Consider the following 19,493-nt stretch of genomic DNA (forward strand, 5'->3'; position numbering starts at 1 on the left):
ACCGTACAAAAAGTGCGCCAAAAAAAATGTAACGTTTGCGTCAATACGCGCTAACGCAGACGACGCTCACTTTAGTCTGTAGTCTGCACTTGCTAGTGATTGACGTGTATCATGGCGCTAGACATCGATGTATCGATGTTTATTGAAGAAATAGAAAACAGACCGGCACTGTATGATACATCTTTGGCAGACTGAAGAAAAACTCAGAAATTTAAAAAGAAAATTGTGGGATGAAGTGTGCACATTTATTTGGATATAGTTTTAGAACGAAATGTTTAATATTAAACAGTCCCTTCATTAATCTTTCTGAAAGAATAGGATGAACCCAATATTCTCTATTTCTTCTTCTTTTTTATATTTCAAGTATGAAATAATACACCGCATTCTCTGTACTTCCATTGCGTTTGCGGGATGTATATCCCTACAGTTCTGCCGACAAAATGACCGAAAGTGTACGTCGTGAGTGTCTGTCAAAATATCTGCCAAAGTCATTTTGCACGCAATGCAGAGTTTTTCTGTACCGCAGACTCGTTAGCACAAAAAGTGTGTCATCTGCGATAGGTCTTATGATTTCATATGGTATACTTTAGACTCCGTAAATATTTACGAACATATTTTCAATATGTGATGATTGATAGTTATATTATATCAAATATGTACTATATTAAACGTTGCATAAGAATATAACGCAAGAATATGGCATGACTTAATTAATGTACTTTCTTATCTATGACTACCCTCCAACTACCCTAGGGGATAGATATCTTGTACCTCTCCGTTAAGGTATATTTTCGACAACATTGCGTACTGGACGTAGGCGCTGTAGCTACGCGATGCTTCATTGCCTTACGGAATACGGGTTCGCGGTAAGATCGGATTGTCGCTGAGATGGTAGTGTCTCGCGAACAAGTGATAAGCCTTACTTTTGGGATTAATTGCACAAATTGAATTTGTAAACAAAATTTATAGACGATGCCAGACTCGAACCCGCGTCCTCTCGCGTTCCGTGCGATCGCTTATTCACTGAGCCAACTGCTCGAGTGACGAATCGTTCATAAATCTGATATGTTTGAAGCCAGAACCTGAGAGTTGAACAAGACATATCAAGATTTGTGAACGATACGTCAACTCTTGATATGTCAACTCGAACGGTTAGCTCAGTGGAAGAGCCCTCGCACGGAACGCCATAGGTCGCGGAGGTTCGAGTTCCGCATCGTTCATAAATTTTTTACAATGTACAATGTATGGCGAGTTTATTTCGCTCTTTGAATATTGGCCTTACTAGAAAATAATTGTTTTTGTTCCATAATGATTTTTACTAACGTAACACAAAAACTAGAATGTAATTACGAGACCGAATTTTGAGACCCTATTATCACGGTGGTTATTCTCACAGTGGTTCAACATCACCAAACAGAAATAAAGCACTGGCCTCTACTATAATATACCACTGGACTGGCGGCTGTCAAAGTGCTTTCGTGCCTGTTTGATATTCGCCATTTTGGTGCTTTTGGCCATGTAGCGAGAGTCTGCGGTACTAATCTGGTGATGGCAACCTCACCAAACATGGATAGGTGGTGGGAAACTATTTATAAAAATCGCAGCCATTTGTATTATACGTCAAAATTAGTTATCTAAACGCTCGCGAGCGGCGCTTCAAATAGGCACAAAAATTTGCTGCCAAGTGGAACAGCCTGTCCAGCGGTGCTTATACAGGTCAGTGGGAATAAAGGCACACGTTCATTTGTTTCTATAAATATGTAAATATTTTATCGAAGGTAGGCAATACAAATGATGTAATCGATGCGGTGATTACCAATAATAATTATATAAAATAATCTAGACATCGTTCAAGATCAGACTGGGTGAAACATGACCTAAAAGTCTGTACAATTAATTACATCTAGTTCCTGTGTACAACATTTACAAAATATATACCAGGCCGCTCAGAAAGTTTTGCGAAAAAAAGGTAGTTATGTATGAAGCCCAGGTGAATTGTAATTATGTATTTAAAAAATTGCAATGAATTATTATGTCTCATTGAAAGTTGGATCTGCGTCGGGGACAATTTCATGCGATAATTTTTTATTATTTTAAAGTCGTGAATTACATGAAACACAGTGCTACGAGATTATTTGCTGCTCCTTGTGATGATTTATCGTGAACTTATGAGATACTATTATATTATCATACATAGATAAGTTGGTTCTCAAAGGGAATTAAGCTAGTCCGATTATTCGAGCTCACACAGTTTTAATTTTTCTTGAGAGACAAGGTAAAACGGATCAACATAATTATTTCTCAAATGCTACTACATTTCAATTATTCCTCGCATATCTGGCTGATATTTTTACAAACTACAAGGAAACAAAACTTTGCAACCTCAAAATTACCCAGCTTTTGGGAAGTATTCCTTAATGCTGGATGATATTCAAGAAACTAGAAATTAGTCAATACACATAATGTGTCATTTGGACGGTGTGATGTATTTTGTAGATATTTCCCGCAATTTTTTTTTGGTGAACAAATTTATATCTTAACAAGAAATCCATTTCTTATTGATATCGCTAACAGCTTCCCGAAATATTGAAGAAGCTTTGGACTTAAAAAATTATTCGTCTGCCATGAGCCACATGGAGTCGACTAAGTTATGGATAAAATATTATCCTATTGTGCTATAGGAAAGGAAACACTACTTGTCCTCAATTATCTACCTTTTTTAATGTGGATTTTAAACGCTGTTGGGAATAAAAACAAAACAAAGAAACTTTATGCTGTATGTGGATGATGCAGCTACTGTGCTCAATAACTTTTGTATTCATTTACATTTACTTTTTTGACTTACTCATGTAAGACTATTGACTATTTGACGTTTGAATGTGTTTGTTGAATCATTTTACATATTATATTGTAATTGAAATGATCTGTAAATCTTGATATAAAAGAGTGGAAATGAGTTTCTTGCTACTTCTTCTCATTAGCTCAAACCTTTACGAAGTAGCGGTAGATTCAATGAGAATTTTTTTTTGACATTCTTAAGTGTCATTTCCGTGACCTAAGTAAATAAACTGATTTTGATTTGATTTGATTTGAAACAGACTACACGTTGAAAATGATCTCCGTTGTGCACTGACTACTATGAAGCCACGGATTCACCAATTGATTAATAAATTCCAGCCATGGAACTCTAACAAATTGTTAGAGTTGGTTATTTCGACTTCCCATTAGGTTCCTAGGGGGGGCGTAGTATGATAATGTTGGGTGAGGCGCTAAAGGTTGCTTAAATCAAATCAAATCAAAATATTTTATTGCAATTCACATTTTACAGTAGGATGGTTGGTACATTAATGGGTAGACAATATGTGACGCCCTGCAAGGGCACAGCAACGTTATACATAAAATAAATAAGTCTTATACATTTTATACATTCTTATACTATATTGTAACTAATTCTCACACTTGTAATTAAAAAATTCGGGAAAATCGTAGAAGCATTTTAAAACTAAAAAATTTTTAAGATGTCTTTTAAATAGAGATAGGCTTCTCTTTATTTTTAATTTCGTTTGGGATGTGATTATAAATTTTTATTGCCATGTGGTGAGGGCTCGATGACACTAATGACATACTTGTTTGGGGAATTTTTAATTTGTTTAAATTTCTATTATTTCGCTTGTTATTTGGTAGTGTTGAGTATAAGTCCGAATGTTTTTTAACAAATTTACATGCTTCTAGGATGTAAATTGAAGTAAGAGTTAAAATTTTGTGTTTAATAAAATATGGTCTACATGAATTCATCTGCTGAATATGTTCTAAAATTCTGATACATTTTTTCTGTTGAATAAATATATCTTTTATTTCACTACAGCTTAAAACATTGAATAAAATTATTTAATGTATATAAGGTGATTTTTTAGTTTCTCCAAACTTTCTGAGCGCCCCAAGTAATGATATTTTTTTTTATGGAATAGGAGGACAAACGAGCGTACGGGTCACCAGGTGTTAAGTGATCACCGCCACCCACATTCTCTTGCAACACCAGAGGAATCACAGGAGCGTTGCCGGCCTTTAAGGTAGGTGTACGCACTTTCTTTGAAGGTACCCATGTCGTATCGTCCCGGAAACACCGCACAAGGAAGCTCATTCCACAGCTTTGTAGTACGTGGAAGAAAGCTCCTTGAAAACCGCACTGTGGAGAACCGCCACACATCCAGATGGTGGGGATGATATCCTAATTTGTGGCGTGTCGTGCGAAGGGTTTTCGGCGGCAGGAATCAGGTTAAACAGCTCTTCGGAACACTCCCCGTGATAAATGCGGTAGAAGACACACAATGAAGCGACGTCTCTACGCAACGCCAAGTGATCCAGCCGTTCGCAAAGCACTGGGTCCCCGACAATTCGAGCTGCTCTGCGTTGCACGCGGTCAAATGGATCGAGCTGATACTGGGGTGCGCCAGACCAGAGATGACAGCAATACTCCATGTGTGGCCGGACCTGCGCTTTGTAGAGCGCTAGAAAATGGGCCGGCTTGAAGTATTGCCGTGCTCTATTGATGACGCCCAGCTTCTTCGAAGCCAATTTGGCTTTGCCCTCCAGATGGCCACGGAATTGGCAATCGCTCGAGATTTCGAGACCCAGTATTCCGATACTAGGCGAGGCTTTAAGGGAAGTGTTATCGAAGAGCGGTGATACTACAAATGGGGCTTTTTTTGTGGTTAACGCGGAAACTTGAGTCTTCTGGGGGTTAAATTGGACAAGGTTCAATTTACCCCATTCTGCGACCTTCTCGAGAGAGGACTCGATAGAAGACACAAGTTTCTCCCGGCACTGGTCGACATTTTCCCGAGAGAGACCTGCATGGCCCGTGTATACAGCATCACCAGTGTTGTCGTCTGCATAGCAATGTATGTTGGAGGTGTCCAACATATCATTGATATGCAGCAGAAACAGCGTGGGAGATAGCACACAGTCTTGGGGCACTCCAGCGTTCACGGGCTTGGGATTCGAGCAAAAACCGTCGACAATGACTTATATGCTGCGCCCAGTGAGGAAGCTGGAGGTCCACTTGCATAAGCTCTCGGGAAGCCAAAATGATGGAAGTTTTGAGAAGAGTGCCTTTTGCCATACACGATCAAAGGCGTTCGCTATATCCAGGCTAACTGCCAGGCCTTCCCCCTTGCTTTCAATAGCCACCGCCCATCTATGTGTTAGGTATACCAGAAGATCACCTGCCGACCGACCATGGCGAAAGCCGTATTGTCGGTCGTTGATCAACTGGTGACCCTCTAGATATACCAAGAGCTGACGGCTAATTATGCTCTCCATGATTTTGGAGAGCAGGGAGGTTATAGCAATAGGCCTGTAGTTTGCCGGATCCGAACTGTCTCCTTTTTTTTTGGATCGGATGGACAAGGGCTGACTTCCATGAGTCAGGGACTACGCCTTTGGAATAAGAGTGCCGGAATAAACGCGTTAGCACCGGCGTCAAATCAGGGGCACACGTTCTAAGCACGATTGGAGAAATGCTATCCGGCCCGCTCGACTTCCTGACGTCCAACGAAAACAGAGCTCGCCTAACAGTTTTCTGTCTGAACTGTACTTCAGGCATATAGCTCTGACACCGCGGGATGGTCGGCGGTGTTTTTCCGATGTCGTCAAGAGTCGAGTTGGAGGCGAAAGGAGCGCACAGGAGATCGGCTTTCTCTTTTGCCGTATGGGCCAGGGTGTCATTCCTCAGGTGCAACGGCGGCATGGACGGCTGGTTGAAGTTACCGAGAGCAGCTTTCGACAATGACCAGAACTTGCGTGTTCCGGTCGGGTAACTGGAAAGCTGCTCGCCGATTTTGACGACGTGCTTTGACCTCGCACGGGCGATTTGCCGCTTAAAAAATCTGGAGGCACGGTTATATTTCCTCTTAAGAACTTTGCAGTTCGGATCCTTTGTGCCCAGCGCCGCAACCCAAGTTCGATACGCCTGTTTTTTGCAGTCAGATGCTGCTTTAACTTACGCATCGAACCAGGGCTGTGATCTGCCACCGATCGGTACAGAGCTTGGTATAAAAATATTCCTGGCCTGCAGTATCACATCGGCTACTGCAACGGCGCAGGCACTAGGATCATCCAAAGGGCAACAAACCGTGCCCCAAGGGTAGAATGCAAAATAGGAACGCAACCTATCCCAATCTGCTGACTTGTAGTGCCAAACGCGGCGAGTCGCTGGTGGTCTGCGACGTTGGCGTAGGATGGGCACTACACTCCTGACCAGGCAATGATCGGACGTTCCGAGAGGGGCGTCGACAAAGACCTGGTAACCATCGGGATGTGTAGTCAGCAGAAGATCTAATAAGGACGGCATGTGGCTATCCACATCCGGGAGCCGCGTTGGCGACTCAACCAATTGGGACAGACCATACGCCAATGCAAAATTATGCACAGATCGCCCTGCGTAGTCTGTGGTACGTGATAAAAGTCATACGGCATTGTGCCCGTTGAAATCACCCAAGACTACGATTTCAGCGGAGGGGGATCTGTGCAAGCACGTCGTCAATTGCCGTTTGAACGCAGCCCATGAGATGATCGGTTTCTGCGTTACCACTATGGGACCTGTAGACGCACGCATAGATACGCGGTCCACTAAATCTACGCGGAGCCAGAGAGTAGACAGGTGCCTACCCTCAAAATTGCCGAGACGGCGACAGCAGATATCCTCCCTAACGTACACACATACCCCGGCATGATGCATAAAATTGTGCTCAATTTTGTACCCGGGGTACGATAAATATGACGTATCGCTAGGTCGAGATATCTGCGTCTCCGTTGAGAAACACAAGGCCGGCTGCGCCGTCTCAAGGTGGTGGTGGACGGCGTTTAAGTTGGAGTGAATTCCCCTGATGTTACAAGAGTCCACATTTAGCGTGGAGCGGGGTGCCGTGGTGTTACTGCCTCGTTTATATATTATGTTAGAAATAATCATCATCACATAAACCTTACTATTAAGTAGTTTATGAACTTCATTCTGAAGAGAGAGTGTCTTTTAAATTAATATTTAAAAATGAAGCATTATACTTAACATACATTCAATCTCTGCAAAGAGATGCAACAAAAGTACTTAAACATTACTAAAACTAAGTACTAAACTACCAGTGGGAGGGTCCTTTGTACAGGAAGCCGGCTTGTTTATGGCTACCACAACGGCGGCTATTTCTGCCGTGAATCAGTAATGTGTAAACATTACTGTGTTTCCGTCTGAAGGCTGCCGTAGCTAGTGAAATTACTGGGCAAATAGACTTAACAATTTACGTCTCAAGGTGACGAGCGCAATTGTAGTGCCGCTCTGAATTTTTGGGTATTTCAAGAATCCCGAGCGGCACTGCATTGCTACCATTAGCTGAACTGGCTTACAAAAAAAATTACCAAATACATCATTATAAGAAACCTCAAGACATATGAGCACAGGAGACACCATACACTTACTATATATATGCTATAGACAAACAAAGCATGCGAGAGACAACATTAATTGTAAAAAGAAAGAAAACGGAAGCGAATCTACTGTTATTGTAACTGATTGACAAGTCGTAAACAGTCAGAGACGCTTGGCATTAGCTCCAAAGTATTTTGAACATTAAAACACTAGCCAACGGACACATTGACAATTGGACGTTGTTCCTGTAAAATGTTTCAAGCCACAAACATCACATTTTAAGGAATTCCTGTTTAAAGTTTAATAAATATTATTGTATTCCATACATGTGGGTTGGGCTAATAAGTCATGATGTCATTTAAAGAGTGACAGTAGGGCTGCCATTTTTTGTCAGTCCGTCAATATGAATCACGTGAGCAGTTTTGTGTTCTTAACTCAATTTCGACGTGATTGTGGTTTGGAACGTTTTTCTGGAATTATTATCGGTATTATCGATAACGATAACGCAATATCGTACTGTCGGGTTTGCTATAAGCTACTATATTTTAAGTGTATCATAGTCCGCACACACAGTAAATTAGTAACGGTCTTTCGCAGACATTTGAGCAACATGGAAAATATATTTTTTAAATAACTTCTAGAAAATGTTATTACTAAGATGAAACTTAAATAGCTTCGCACTTACTATAATAATAATTACACATCTTTGGATAACTACGTTACATGATGTATGATGTGATTAAAATACAGTTGATAAAGTCATTTTGACAATAAGTGTCACTCAAGATTATTAATATGTTGATACAGTCAGCGGAGAAGTGGCTTAACTTCTATTGAATTCTTATGAACTAAATAAAATATATTGCACACATATTTATTAGATGTGTGAAGCACATGCTCCACACATTGACGTACAATAAACAACTAGACTCACAATCACTTAATAAAAGGTCATCAAAAAATTTCCGAGCGCCGTTGTATATTCGTATACATTAACTTATACAGATAACATTAAAACATTCATTCAATATAACACCTTATTTCTTGTCAGTAAAGCTCATTAGAAGCTCTAACGCGAACACGCAGGCAAGAACATTTTTTTTGCAATTGTAATGTAATTATTAAGCAAAATGATTAAAAACATCAAGTTGCTACAAGTTTTTGTTAATTTAAAGGGACACTTACTGCATTACGACACCCCATTCTTTAGTTTGAATATGCCATTATTTGGACAGTTTTTCACTGAACACTGTGTCATTACATGTCGTATTATTTAAAGCTCTGATTAACGCATAGGCAACGTTTTGCTTGAGACAATTTTTAAAGCGTCATTGTGAGTGTTGTTGTTTATTGTATGTCATTGGCTCGACCTGACATTGTTATCTCGCTTGCCCACTAACCCATCACAACACTAACACCAAGGTAATAAAGAAAGGTGCACGAGCCTGCGAGACATAGATTATTTAATTACAGGAACATCTCATACTCCTGTAACTAACACCCAACCGTTATACCAAAACAAGACAGTACTGCTCCATACAATCACTGCAAATACTGTTAGTACTACAGCTCCTATGGGACATGATGTGATGGCCACACTATCCCAGACTAAGACTACACAGTTGCACTGCTACACTATATTATTATTATAACACTCATCACCGATTCAATAGATTATTGAACTTGAACCTTGTCTGAATGTTCTTCAGTCTATCTTCGTTAGATTTCTTCTTCTTCTTCTCACATGTCTCGTCCTCAAACACCAACTTATTCTTTGACTTCACCACCATAACCTTGTAGCGACTTATCAGGTTCAATGTGAAGAACAGCTTTTTGCACTCATCACATGGGAACCGCTCCCCGATCTTGCTCAAGCTGCCCACTCTGTGGTATTTGTAGTTGGAGCGCCCCTGCTTCGGCAGAAACTGTGTGCATATATCACACAGTCTGACTGTTGCTGCTGATTTGAACAGCTTCTTTGGCTTTTTGTGAATGTTTGTTGTACCCGTATCAGTCTGAGAAAATAGAAAGAGTTTATGTTATTAAATTATAATATTAATTTAATTAATAATAATATTAAAGGATATTATTGGTTGATAATTGACTTAGCTCTGCAGAATATGTATGTGGTTACAAAGCTTACACAATTAACTGATATGGATATGGCACAACAAGTTTACTTTAGTTAATTTCATATCAGTATATGGTATATTGTTATGGGGCAATATAGCCGATATTAATACCATCTTTTTGCTGCAGCAAAAGGCTATTAGCGCTATTTATAACCTAGGTTCTAAAAAATCATTAAGAGAAAATTTAATGAAATAAACATTTTAACTGTTGAATGTCAATATCAACATTAAAGAATTTGTTAGAAATTCCGACAATCATAATGTGAACACGAGGAACAAACAAAATTGTTATGCTTACTACTCGGTTAAGCGTAAGTCTTTTATTGCACAATGTGTATGCTTTTACAACAAAATCTCAAAAAATGTACAAAACAAATGTAGTACGAAATTCAAGAGAATTTTAAAAAATGTTCTTATGGTAAATGTATCCATATCATAAACGACTTTCTTAATGATAACACAGACTGGGAATGGAGCGACCGCCTTTAAGCTATGTAGGTGTTAATAAATTTTATTGTACTAAAATACACTTAAAAATAAGAAACTGTTTAGATTTACAAACCTAGTTCAAATAGTAGATATTATTTTATCACATGAGTACTTTAACATCAACAGCCTTCCTTAAAGACCATACCATAATCGTCTCAAACATGTGTGTTCAATGTCCGAGAGTAATGCGCCACATTAGGAACTGGCCCGACAACAACACATGAGTAAATAAAACTAAATGTGTTATAACTTTATAAGTTACCTGCTGGCTTCTCTCAGCCGATTGTTCAACTTTCAAACCACCCAAGAGGAAATCCAATTTATTCTGCAACATGTAATCTACATTTGATTCTGTTGTTGTAGATTTCTGTCCGTCACAGTTATCCACGGCATCACAATTCGTTCTCACTGAGCTGTGCTCTCCGTTTGAAACTGAATTCTTCAAGACATCCGAGGGTCCGGTTACATTTTCAAATAACATATCGATATTGTAATCTTCATCGTAATTTATTTTCTTTCTGGTCCTTTTCTTACCCACCGCTTCAGTTTTCGGTGGCTTATTATTCAACATTACATCTTCATTATTCATCAGCGGACCGACTATCTTCCTTGGTCGGCCTCTCTTCTTAGGTTGAACATTACTAGCCTGATTTTCTACATTGTTATCAATGGAGATTATCTTCCTCGGCCGTCCGCGCTTCCGTGGTGCAATGTTACCAGACTGGTTATCAACTGTCATTTCATTGGCGGAACTCGGCAGCTGTTCAAGTTCTTGAACAGGTTCCGGTTTAATTTCAGACTCCGTATTCCTGGTGTGTGATAAATCACAGAATTCACATTTTTTCACCAAGTTATTCTTGTGCCAGCATTGAGATGGTACATTTCTTTTGAATCGAATATGTGTGGGCAAGTGTTTTATAAGATTAAACCTGCAAAATTTTAATGAGATATAAATAAAGTCTGGTGTTATTCGAGCAAAAATTTTTTTTATCAGTGGTCTGCCACATCTTAAACAACTAGCGCTTCGAACGTCTTGGTCGACTGGTCAAATCTTGGACTACCAGAATTGAGTGTTATATAACATTAAGGACTCACCTGGTATGGAAGCCCCAACCACAATATTTGCACACACAACTGTTTGGCTTCACCAGATCATCGTACAGCACACTAATTTCATCGTCCTTTGTCGTCTTCACATCTCGAAACTTTACACTTGGATCGTAATCATCGGGCAAGATATACTCTACAGAATCATTTTCTAGACACTTAACGTCAAAATCTGAAAAATTTTGTTCTCCATTCACGAAGTTCCAGACTGAACAACTATCTTGAGATGTCTCCTCCAAATTAACCACAGACTTGACTTCCAAGTCTTCTGCATTTTCTTTTACATCATCTGTCTCCTCCGGGGCACTGCTAGTACTTTCCAGAACTGGATTTACTTGAACACTATCAAGGCATTTCTCTTTTACTAAACTTAACTTGATTTGTTTTTTATGCGCAGGAGAACTTTCTGTATGACACTCTTCATGGCAGCTGAGTTCCTTGGACGTTAAGAACACACAATGACAAACATCGCAGTGATGAGTGGTAATATTAATCAATGGTATTATAATGTGAGAAGCATTGTGAACCAGCACATCATATCTGAAACAGTAAACTCAGTTTCTGAATATCGCATTTAATACAATATATCACACGTCAAGCCAGCCCCAACTCTGAACCTCTACAACACCCAGCTACATCCACATATGGACTATTGCTTCATCTCATCTCATGATTGCCAAGAAATGCATCACGATTTTTATTCTTATATTAATTACAAGCAGTTATAGTGGTATAACCACAGTAGTTGGACATAATTATGGTATCCCGAATTTCCGATCCCTATTTTTTTGAACATGTTGAAATCGGTCCAGTACTTTTTGGGTGAAAACATTACAAACATACATACAAAAACACTAATGTTGCCTCTTTATAATATTAGTTTAGATTAAACAAATAATAAGACTGCCTATAACTCCTATCCAACACTGTATAATGTGTACCACTATCGGCCATTTTCAATAACATACCTCTAGTTACCGATACATTGCTGACAATTAACCATGCACCATTTAATGACAAAATCTTATCTATCTATATTTATATAGTTACATCCAATATAGTTATAATCCAATGCTTTTATTTATGTCGATAGGTTATTGAAATGTAAGTAAGTGTAAAAAGATTTGTCTATCTCTAGTTATACACATATTTAAATAAATCTGTGATGGATGGGGATGACTGACCAATATTAAAAAGGGCAGATGTAGACCCAACAGAAAACACCCTTCATATGTGATAGCAGTAAGCTGAAGTACTGCAAGCTTATATTATATTTTATTACAACACTTCACTCTTACATACCTTGTACTAAACGTCTTATTACAAAAATCGCATGGCAATTTATTTTTGTTTCTACTATGTAGATTGACTGAGCATCCGTGCTCCATTGCTATAGCCCCTGGAACAAATATAAACATATTATATTTCATAATACCATGGGTCCCATTTAGATTTTTTTTTTTATTTAAGAGGGGGCAAACAGATGAGAGTCTCATGTGATTGGAATTAATGGGACGACATCCAATAAAACAGGGATTTAGACATGTGTTGCCGGACTGTAGGGTGGGACTATGCTCTATGCATCTATGCTCTGAAGGTCCCTGTGTCGTATCAATTCGGGAAAAGTGCGGTCGGGATTTGATTCCAAAATGTGGCTGTGCGAGGAAGGTAGGAGGTAGGAGGAGGAAGGAGGTTTTGCGAGGAAGTATCATGTTGACCTAGACGTCAAGAATTCCCCCATCATGTATCATACTGATTCATGATCGTGGAATTTTGCACTTTGACGCTTTTCGTTGCATGTGGTTAAATGGAAGAAGCTGGAAATGGGAGCACCTGCCCAGAGGTGAGAACAGTACTCCATGTGAAGCCGAATTTGCGCCTTATATAGTTGCAGGCGGTTGCATGAAGTACTGTCTCGGCTAACTGAGCTTTTACATTATTACACCAAGCTTTTTAAAGGGCAATTTGTACTTCTGTTCCACGAAAAAGTCACCACTAAACTGATCGCTCGATATATCAACGCCGAGTATACTGATACTGTTGCAGTTCCAGGAGTGATCTCAAATCGAGCGGATACGAGAAAGTGACATTTTCTAGCCATGAAGAACTAGTGTCTTCTTAGGGTTAAACTGGATCAAATTTGGTTGGACACATTCCGAGACTTTGCAAAGCATAGGTTTGATTTCAGACAAGTTTGATCCGGTTCTCATCAAAACTGGTATTCTGATGAACTTGCCTCGGTACTGCAGCGCGTTGGACATGTTCGCCGGGGCCAGAGTACCGGATTTCCTTGCTATGAGATCGCTTATCGCTGGCCGGGTGTCTAGATTGCTCAATTCTCAAGCATTGGCGTTCAGTGCACCAGGAGGCTAATAGAAAATAAATAGACCTAAATACAGAATTGTATTATAATTTATTTAATTTTATACGTAGTTCAAACCTTTTAATAATGATAAATTTATTAACATTATATATTATCTAAGAAGCAGCTTTACACGACTGGTGTAAAAGCATACCCTATGCTGTTGTCTGCTTAGCAATGAATACTGCTGATTTGCAGCACATCATTGATATGCAGAAAAAACAGTGTGGGGAATAGCATGCAGCCTTAAGAGACACCAGCCTTTATGAGTTTTAATTTGGATCATGTATCCAACATTAATTATTAAATGGAACCCATTCAGTACAAAGACTCTGTTCTCCATATGTATGTCTGTAGTGTCTGTGTCTGTATCTCATTAACCACATGAGTTACTGCTAAAATATCAATATTTAAACACTGTGTATTATAGCGGGTAAAACAAACAATAATAAAAACTAAGAGGTAAAATTCCCAAATGGCTATCATAGCGACTTGAAAATGTTTATTTTACAAAACTATGAAGAAGTTTTGAAGAGAAAAAGGTTACTTATATTTTGATTGATGGTATGGATCCTTTGTAAGCAACAGGACCCCACTTAATAACACTGCTGTCTGTCAGTCCATCTGTCTATAAATAATCATTAGCTGAAATTTTAATAGAAACTGTCTATAATTTTTCTTTTATAAAGTATTTTACACTACATAAAAGAAATATTATGCTATCTATATACTTGACTACACTATTCAATTGCATCATAAGAGCTGGCTTCTTTCCTGCTCTATGGAAGGTCTCCCAACTGGTCATGGTCCACAAGCCTGGAAAACCAGCACACAAACTGGCATCCTACATACCAATCAGCCTTTACACATCAAAAGTCCTTGAAAAGATACTGTTACGGGGGCTCTTGCGCCAGCTCATTTGGGTTATCATAGAATATTCCGAGTAAAAGAGGTTGATGGCTCTTTTTTCAAATTCAATTGAATAAAAATATTCAAAATACGATTCAAAATCACTTATTTAACGTCAAAACCTACCACCCATTCAAAATAGACTGCCTCAGACCTGAGAAGACCGGGCGCAAGGAACTCAGCAGCCTTTTTTTATATAAAAATATGGATTACAATGTGATATCATACAATAAACATTTATAATTAAAGAGCCTGAGGGTGTTCACTTCATTCCCAGTCTGTGATGTCATTAAGATATTGTTTATGCTTTAGTAACCTTTCCGTTTTTTAAACAATTCTTTTAAATTTCGTAACACATTTGTTTTATACATTTTCTGGGATCATATTGTAGAAGCATATACATTGCCCAATAAAAGACTTACTAACTCGACTTAATTGAGTAGTAGGCATAACAAGTTTATGTTTGTTCCTCATTTTAACATTATGAATGTCACAGTTCCTAGCAAATTCTTCAATGTGATTATGTGCTCTATTCTTGGTCCAGTGCTGTACACAATATTCAAATAAGCTAATAACACATCAATATGCTCATCACACTAATAATATGTGTTACAAACAACTAACTGAACAACATCAACATATATTATAAACACTCTAAGCCTTAAGTCTCCATGTACATAATTTCATGGCCAAGTTCAACCAACATATTATGTCACAAAAAAAATATTTAAATTTATAATTTACCAAGAGGTGGAGTTATGAACAGAAATTTGAAAATGTATTAATGATTAAAATTTCTTATTTGATCTTATATCTTTACACCGAAAGTTCATTTTCCACAAACTTATCCATATTTTTGAAATCTTTTTGAAAAGGCGATTATTGTTAGCCATATATTTTGTGCTTTGAATGTAGTTATGTTTTTGATTTTTATGGTATCCCAACATATTTTACTACTTTGGATGACACTATCTATTTGGTCACTTTCAGTGAATCAATGTATATGGTAATGATAGGTGTTGCCATGTTTTTTAATACAATGGGTGACACTATCATTTTGATGCTGACTGTACATGGAGCTTGTTGCGGCATTGAACTTTTAAAAATAACTGTTGATGATGCCAAAAATAATTTATTTAAAAAAGTAAGTTATTTAATTTAATTTTTTTGCATGGTTAGTTAATTCGATTTAGTTGTAATTTAATTGTAATTTTGATTTTAATTTGTATTTTCTATGGGTTATGCCTGAAATAAATGATTATTATTATTATTATTAAAAATCACTCAGATGATTTACTGTTATTATTATGATGGGTACTCACAATATATATTTTATTATTAATTTTGGCATCGAAAAAATCGGCATCAAATTAATAATAAAATATATATCATCATAATGGGGGTACCACAAGGGTCTATTCTTGGACAGTTCCTCTTCCTTATCTATATAAATGATCTTCCTAATCTTATAGAGAAAAAACATAAGGTAGTATTGTTTGCGGACAACACTTGATTTTCAAGGCGAAAAGAAACCAAGCTATGTGAACGATATTTTATCTGACATCGTGTACTGGTTTAGTGCTAATAACATATTGTTAAAATAGCAAGAAAACTAAATACATTAAACTTACCGTAACAAATGTCAAAAATGTAAATGCAAATATTTTGTTAAACGGAGGGGTGATAGAACCGATGGAATCTGCTATATATCTTGGCATAACTCTAGATTCCAAATTACAATAGGGCCCCCATATTGAAGGATTAGCGAACATACTTAGTTCTGCAGCATACACGGTTAAAAAGATTAGACAATTAACTGACATAGATATGGAGCGACTAGTATACTTTAGTTATTTCCATAGTATTATGTCCTATGGTATATTGCTATGGGGCAACGCTGTCGATATTAATACAATATTTGTGCTGCAGAAGAGGGCTATTCGCGCTATTTATAACCTAGGTCCTAGAGAATCATTGAGAGCAAAATTCAAAGAAATTAACATCTTGACTGTTGCTTCTCAATATATTCTTGATAATGTAATGTATGTTCATAGGCACATAAGTGAATTTGCCAGAAACTGTCATAACCATAATGTTAACACCAGGAACAGACATAAACTGATGATGCCTACTACTCGGCTAAGTCGAGTTAGTAAGTCTTTTGTGGGGCGATATATATGCTTTTACAACAGGGTCCCAGAAAATGTTCAAAACAAGAGTATTACGTTATTCAAAACAATAGTTAAAAATGTTTGTGTGGTAAAGGTTACTATAACATAAATGACTTTCTTAATGATACCACAAATTGGGAATGGAGCGACCGCCCTCAGGCTATTAAATAATAAGTTTAATTGTACAATGTTACTTTAATTGTAAAACATATTTTTGATGAAAAAATAAGACCGCTGAGTTTGTTGCGCCCATTCTTCTCAGGCCTGAGGCATTCATTTTGGAATGGGTGGTAGTTTTTTGACTTTCAATAAGTGATTTCACATCCTATTTTGAATACAAATATTTGAATTTGAATAATTACAATGTTAAAGTTCCGCGGTGATAAAAGTTTTAAAACATAGTTTTACTGTTAGTAAAACTGACAGACACAAACAAAAATTAACCTATCCTTCGTAATCCAAGAAGAATACAAAACTATTACACAGAAATACCTAAACCTGGGTCCTGCAGATATAAAGACCAATTGGTTTGTCATCCATTATCAAAATGGCAAGTGCTTCAAACAAGTTATAGAAAAAAATTAAATTTCTAACATACCACAAGAAATTGCTACTTAATTGAAGTTACCAGATTTCAAGCTGTACACAGGCCATTGTTTCCATCATACTTCTGCTAACCTTTTGGCAGATTCTGGAGCGGACTTAACTATTCTCAAGCAACATGGAGGATGGATGTTGTGTGCTTGGGTAAAGGGTTGGTAAGCAAAGGGATATATAGAAGATTCCATTGAGAGCAAAAACATGTAAATATATAGTGGAAAACATTAGATTGCAACCTTCAGTTAATTCATCCATTTCCATACCCATCTACATCCAAACAACATGGTTCACTATCACATTTACCTCAAAATGAGCCAGATTCGGAAATTATTTCAAACATGCAGAATATAAAATCTACAACAATAAATTTTTATAATCGCAAAAATGTAATGTAAACATGAGTTTTTACTATAGATACTATTTATATTCATTTTAGTTGTTACTCTATTTATTAAATAATAATATTACAAAAAATATGAGGCCCCTCTTAGTGGTTGATGAAAAGTAGTCGAGCGCAAAATATATTTCTGGCTTGGGCGATTACATCGCCAGAATTCTACTGAAGAATCCCTCGCCTGGATTTAAAAAAGAGCTCTAGCCGAAAAAATATTATTTTGCTCCCATACAATCTACTATTAACATACTACTTTCAACTGCTGAAGACGAATAAGGTATAAAAAAATGTAATGAACTTACCATAGTATAAAACTTTACGATTTGCTTTTCTAAAGCACCTGAAATATTTTATTTAATATCGGAAAATTTGAAGTGTTTGACAGAACACGTACTATTATTTTTTGTCACAATAATTGAAACGCAGAAACTCTATTAGCTTTACGTAGTTAGTTATTACTTTATAAGAACTGAAATAATAAATATAATATAATAAATTATTATAATAAATGCAAAATTACTTGTTTAGTTTCGAAAATCTATATGGAATTTGGAGTTAGAAAACATTTAACGCAATGGTGATTGTTTTACTTTGTGAGACTTCTGACAAATGACAATTTACTTGATATTGACATTTGACACTCGAGAAGTTGACATTGGCTCGGCTACGGGGAGCTTTAATTAGTTTTTTAAAGCTCAGCGCTCGGAGCAATAGGCTAGAGAGAGCGTAAGAGCGACATGCGGCAATCGACTTCAATTCAAATACCAGATGTATTTAAGCCGTTTTATTTTATTTATTTATTCAGTAAATTAGTGCTTGCCAATGTAATATCGATAAATAAAAAAGTGTTAATATATTAAGTAATAATTTAATGTAGCTCTGACTCGGGAGACTGTCTTCATACAAAATTCACATAAACCTGCAGATACAATATGACCTCAAAGGACAAACAAACATATTATCACATTTTGAAATGGAAGAATGTATAGATGACAGTGAAAATTCTTGTATTAGTAAGTAAAAAATTTTTAACAAAGAAACAACCGATTTCAAAAACACTATTCCAAAACAATGGATATAATGTGCACTAAAAAGTATAAAAATAATTGCGTATTTTTATACAATCTAATTAATTAATTAATCTAATTCTAGATACGATTATTGTAATTTTTGGAGTCAGTGTCATCTAAGATAGGTTTGTTACTACATAGTTATAGGTGAGATGCGCTTGAGTCATGAGGAGGCGAGAGGCGAGAGTGGGTTGCGGAGGAAGGACACCGATTTATTATTTTTAGTGAATTTGAAGTACACTAACTAACAATTTGTCTAAATATGTGCAGACATACTAAATTTTTCAATGCAGCAATGAACTTAAGTGCTTTGCAATTTGATTACAGACAGTTAGAAATTCTGCCACAGATCGCACCCTTATTGTAAGTCGTTAAGGAGTCTTATTGATTATCATATTCGACTACGATAATTACTTGACCGTTACTATGTTATGGTAGATGACTCAAATATCCGGATAGCATAAAAAAGATTCGGCCCAGTATCGTTAATCTGCTCCTAAGAATTAAAGAGTTCCGTTACTTTGTCATGGATTCCGTAATCAAAACCTAACCAAACTCTCACCAAACTATCTTTGAAGTATATCCTTTCCAATCAAATGTACGTATGTATAGCCAATTTAAGACTTTTATGGTTTTCTCATGGATGCCATTGTCAGATCCAGATCTGACAACAATTGCAAAGGGACCACGGGGCAAGCACCAGCTTTCAAATAAAAAAGAATTATCAAGATCGGTTCACCCAGTCGAAAGTTTTGAGGTAACAAACATAAAAAAAAGAACATACCGATGAATTGACAACCTCCGCCTTTTTTGAAGTCGGTTAAAAATTATGCAATACA

The 19,493-nt window shown here is 37.1% G+C and overlaps 1 protein-coding gene across 2 annotated transcripts; it reads right to left on the reverse strand.

Annotated features, from left to right (window-relative positions):
* Positions 1–3,290: 3,290 nt before the first annotated feature.
* On the reverse strand, positions 3,291–18,176 carry LOC126966720 (uncharacterized). 2 transcript variants are annotated; one of them, XM_050810960.1, is made up of 6 exons: positions 17,887–18,176; positions 13,385–13,517; positions 12,451–12,547; positions 11,137–11,688; positions 10,304–10,970; positions 3,291–9,435 (listed from the first exon to the last, which is right to left on the reverse strand). In XM_050810960.1, exons 2-6 carry the CDS (start codon positions 13,407–13,409, stop codon positions 9,079–9,081), a joined length of 1,698 nt encoding a protein of 565 aa, XP_050666917.1. In that variant the 5' UTR covers positions 13,410–13,517; positions 17,887–18,176; the 3' UTR covers positions 3,291–9,078. The 2 variants fall into 2 exon arrangements, with proteins under 2 accessions (XP_050666917.1, XP_050666928.1); XM_050810971.1 differs by lacking the exon at positions 13,385–13,517.
* Positions 18,177–19,493: the final 1,317 nt, after the last annotated feature.

The sequence above is a fragment of the Leptidea sinapis genome, chromosome 1, assembly GCF_905404315.1.
Source record: "Leptidea sinapis chromosome 1, ilLepSina1.1, whole genome shotgun sequence".
NCBI classification, from domain to species: domain Eukaryota; kingdom Metazoa; phylum Arthropoda; class Insecta; order Lepidoptera; family Pieridae; genus Leptidea; species Leptidea sinapis.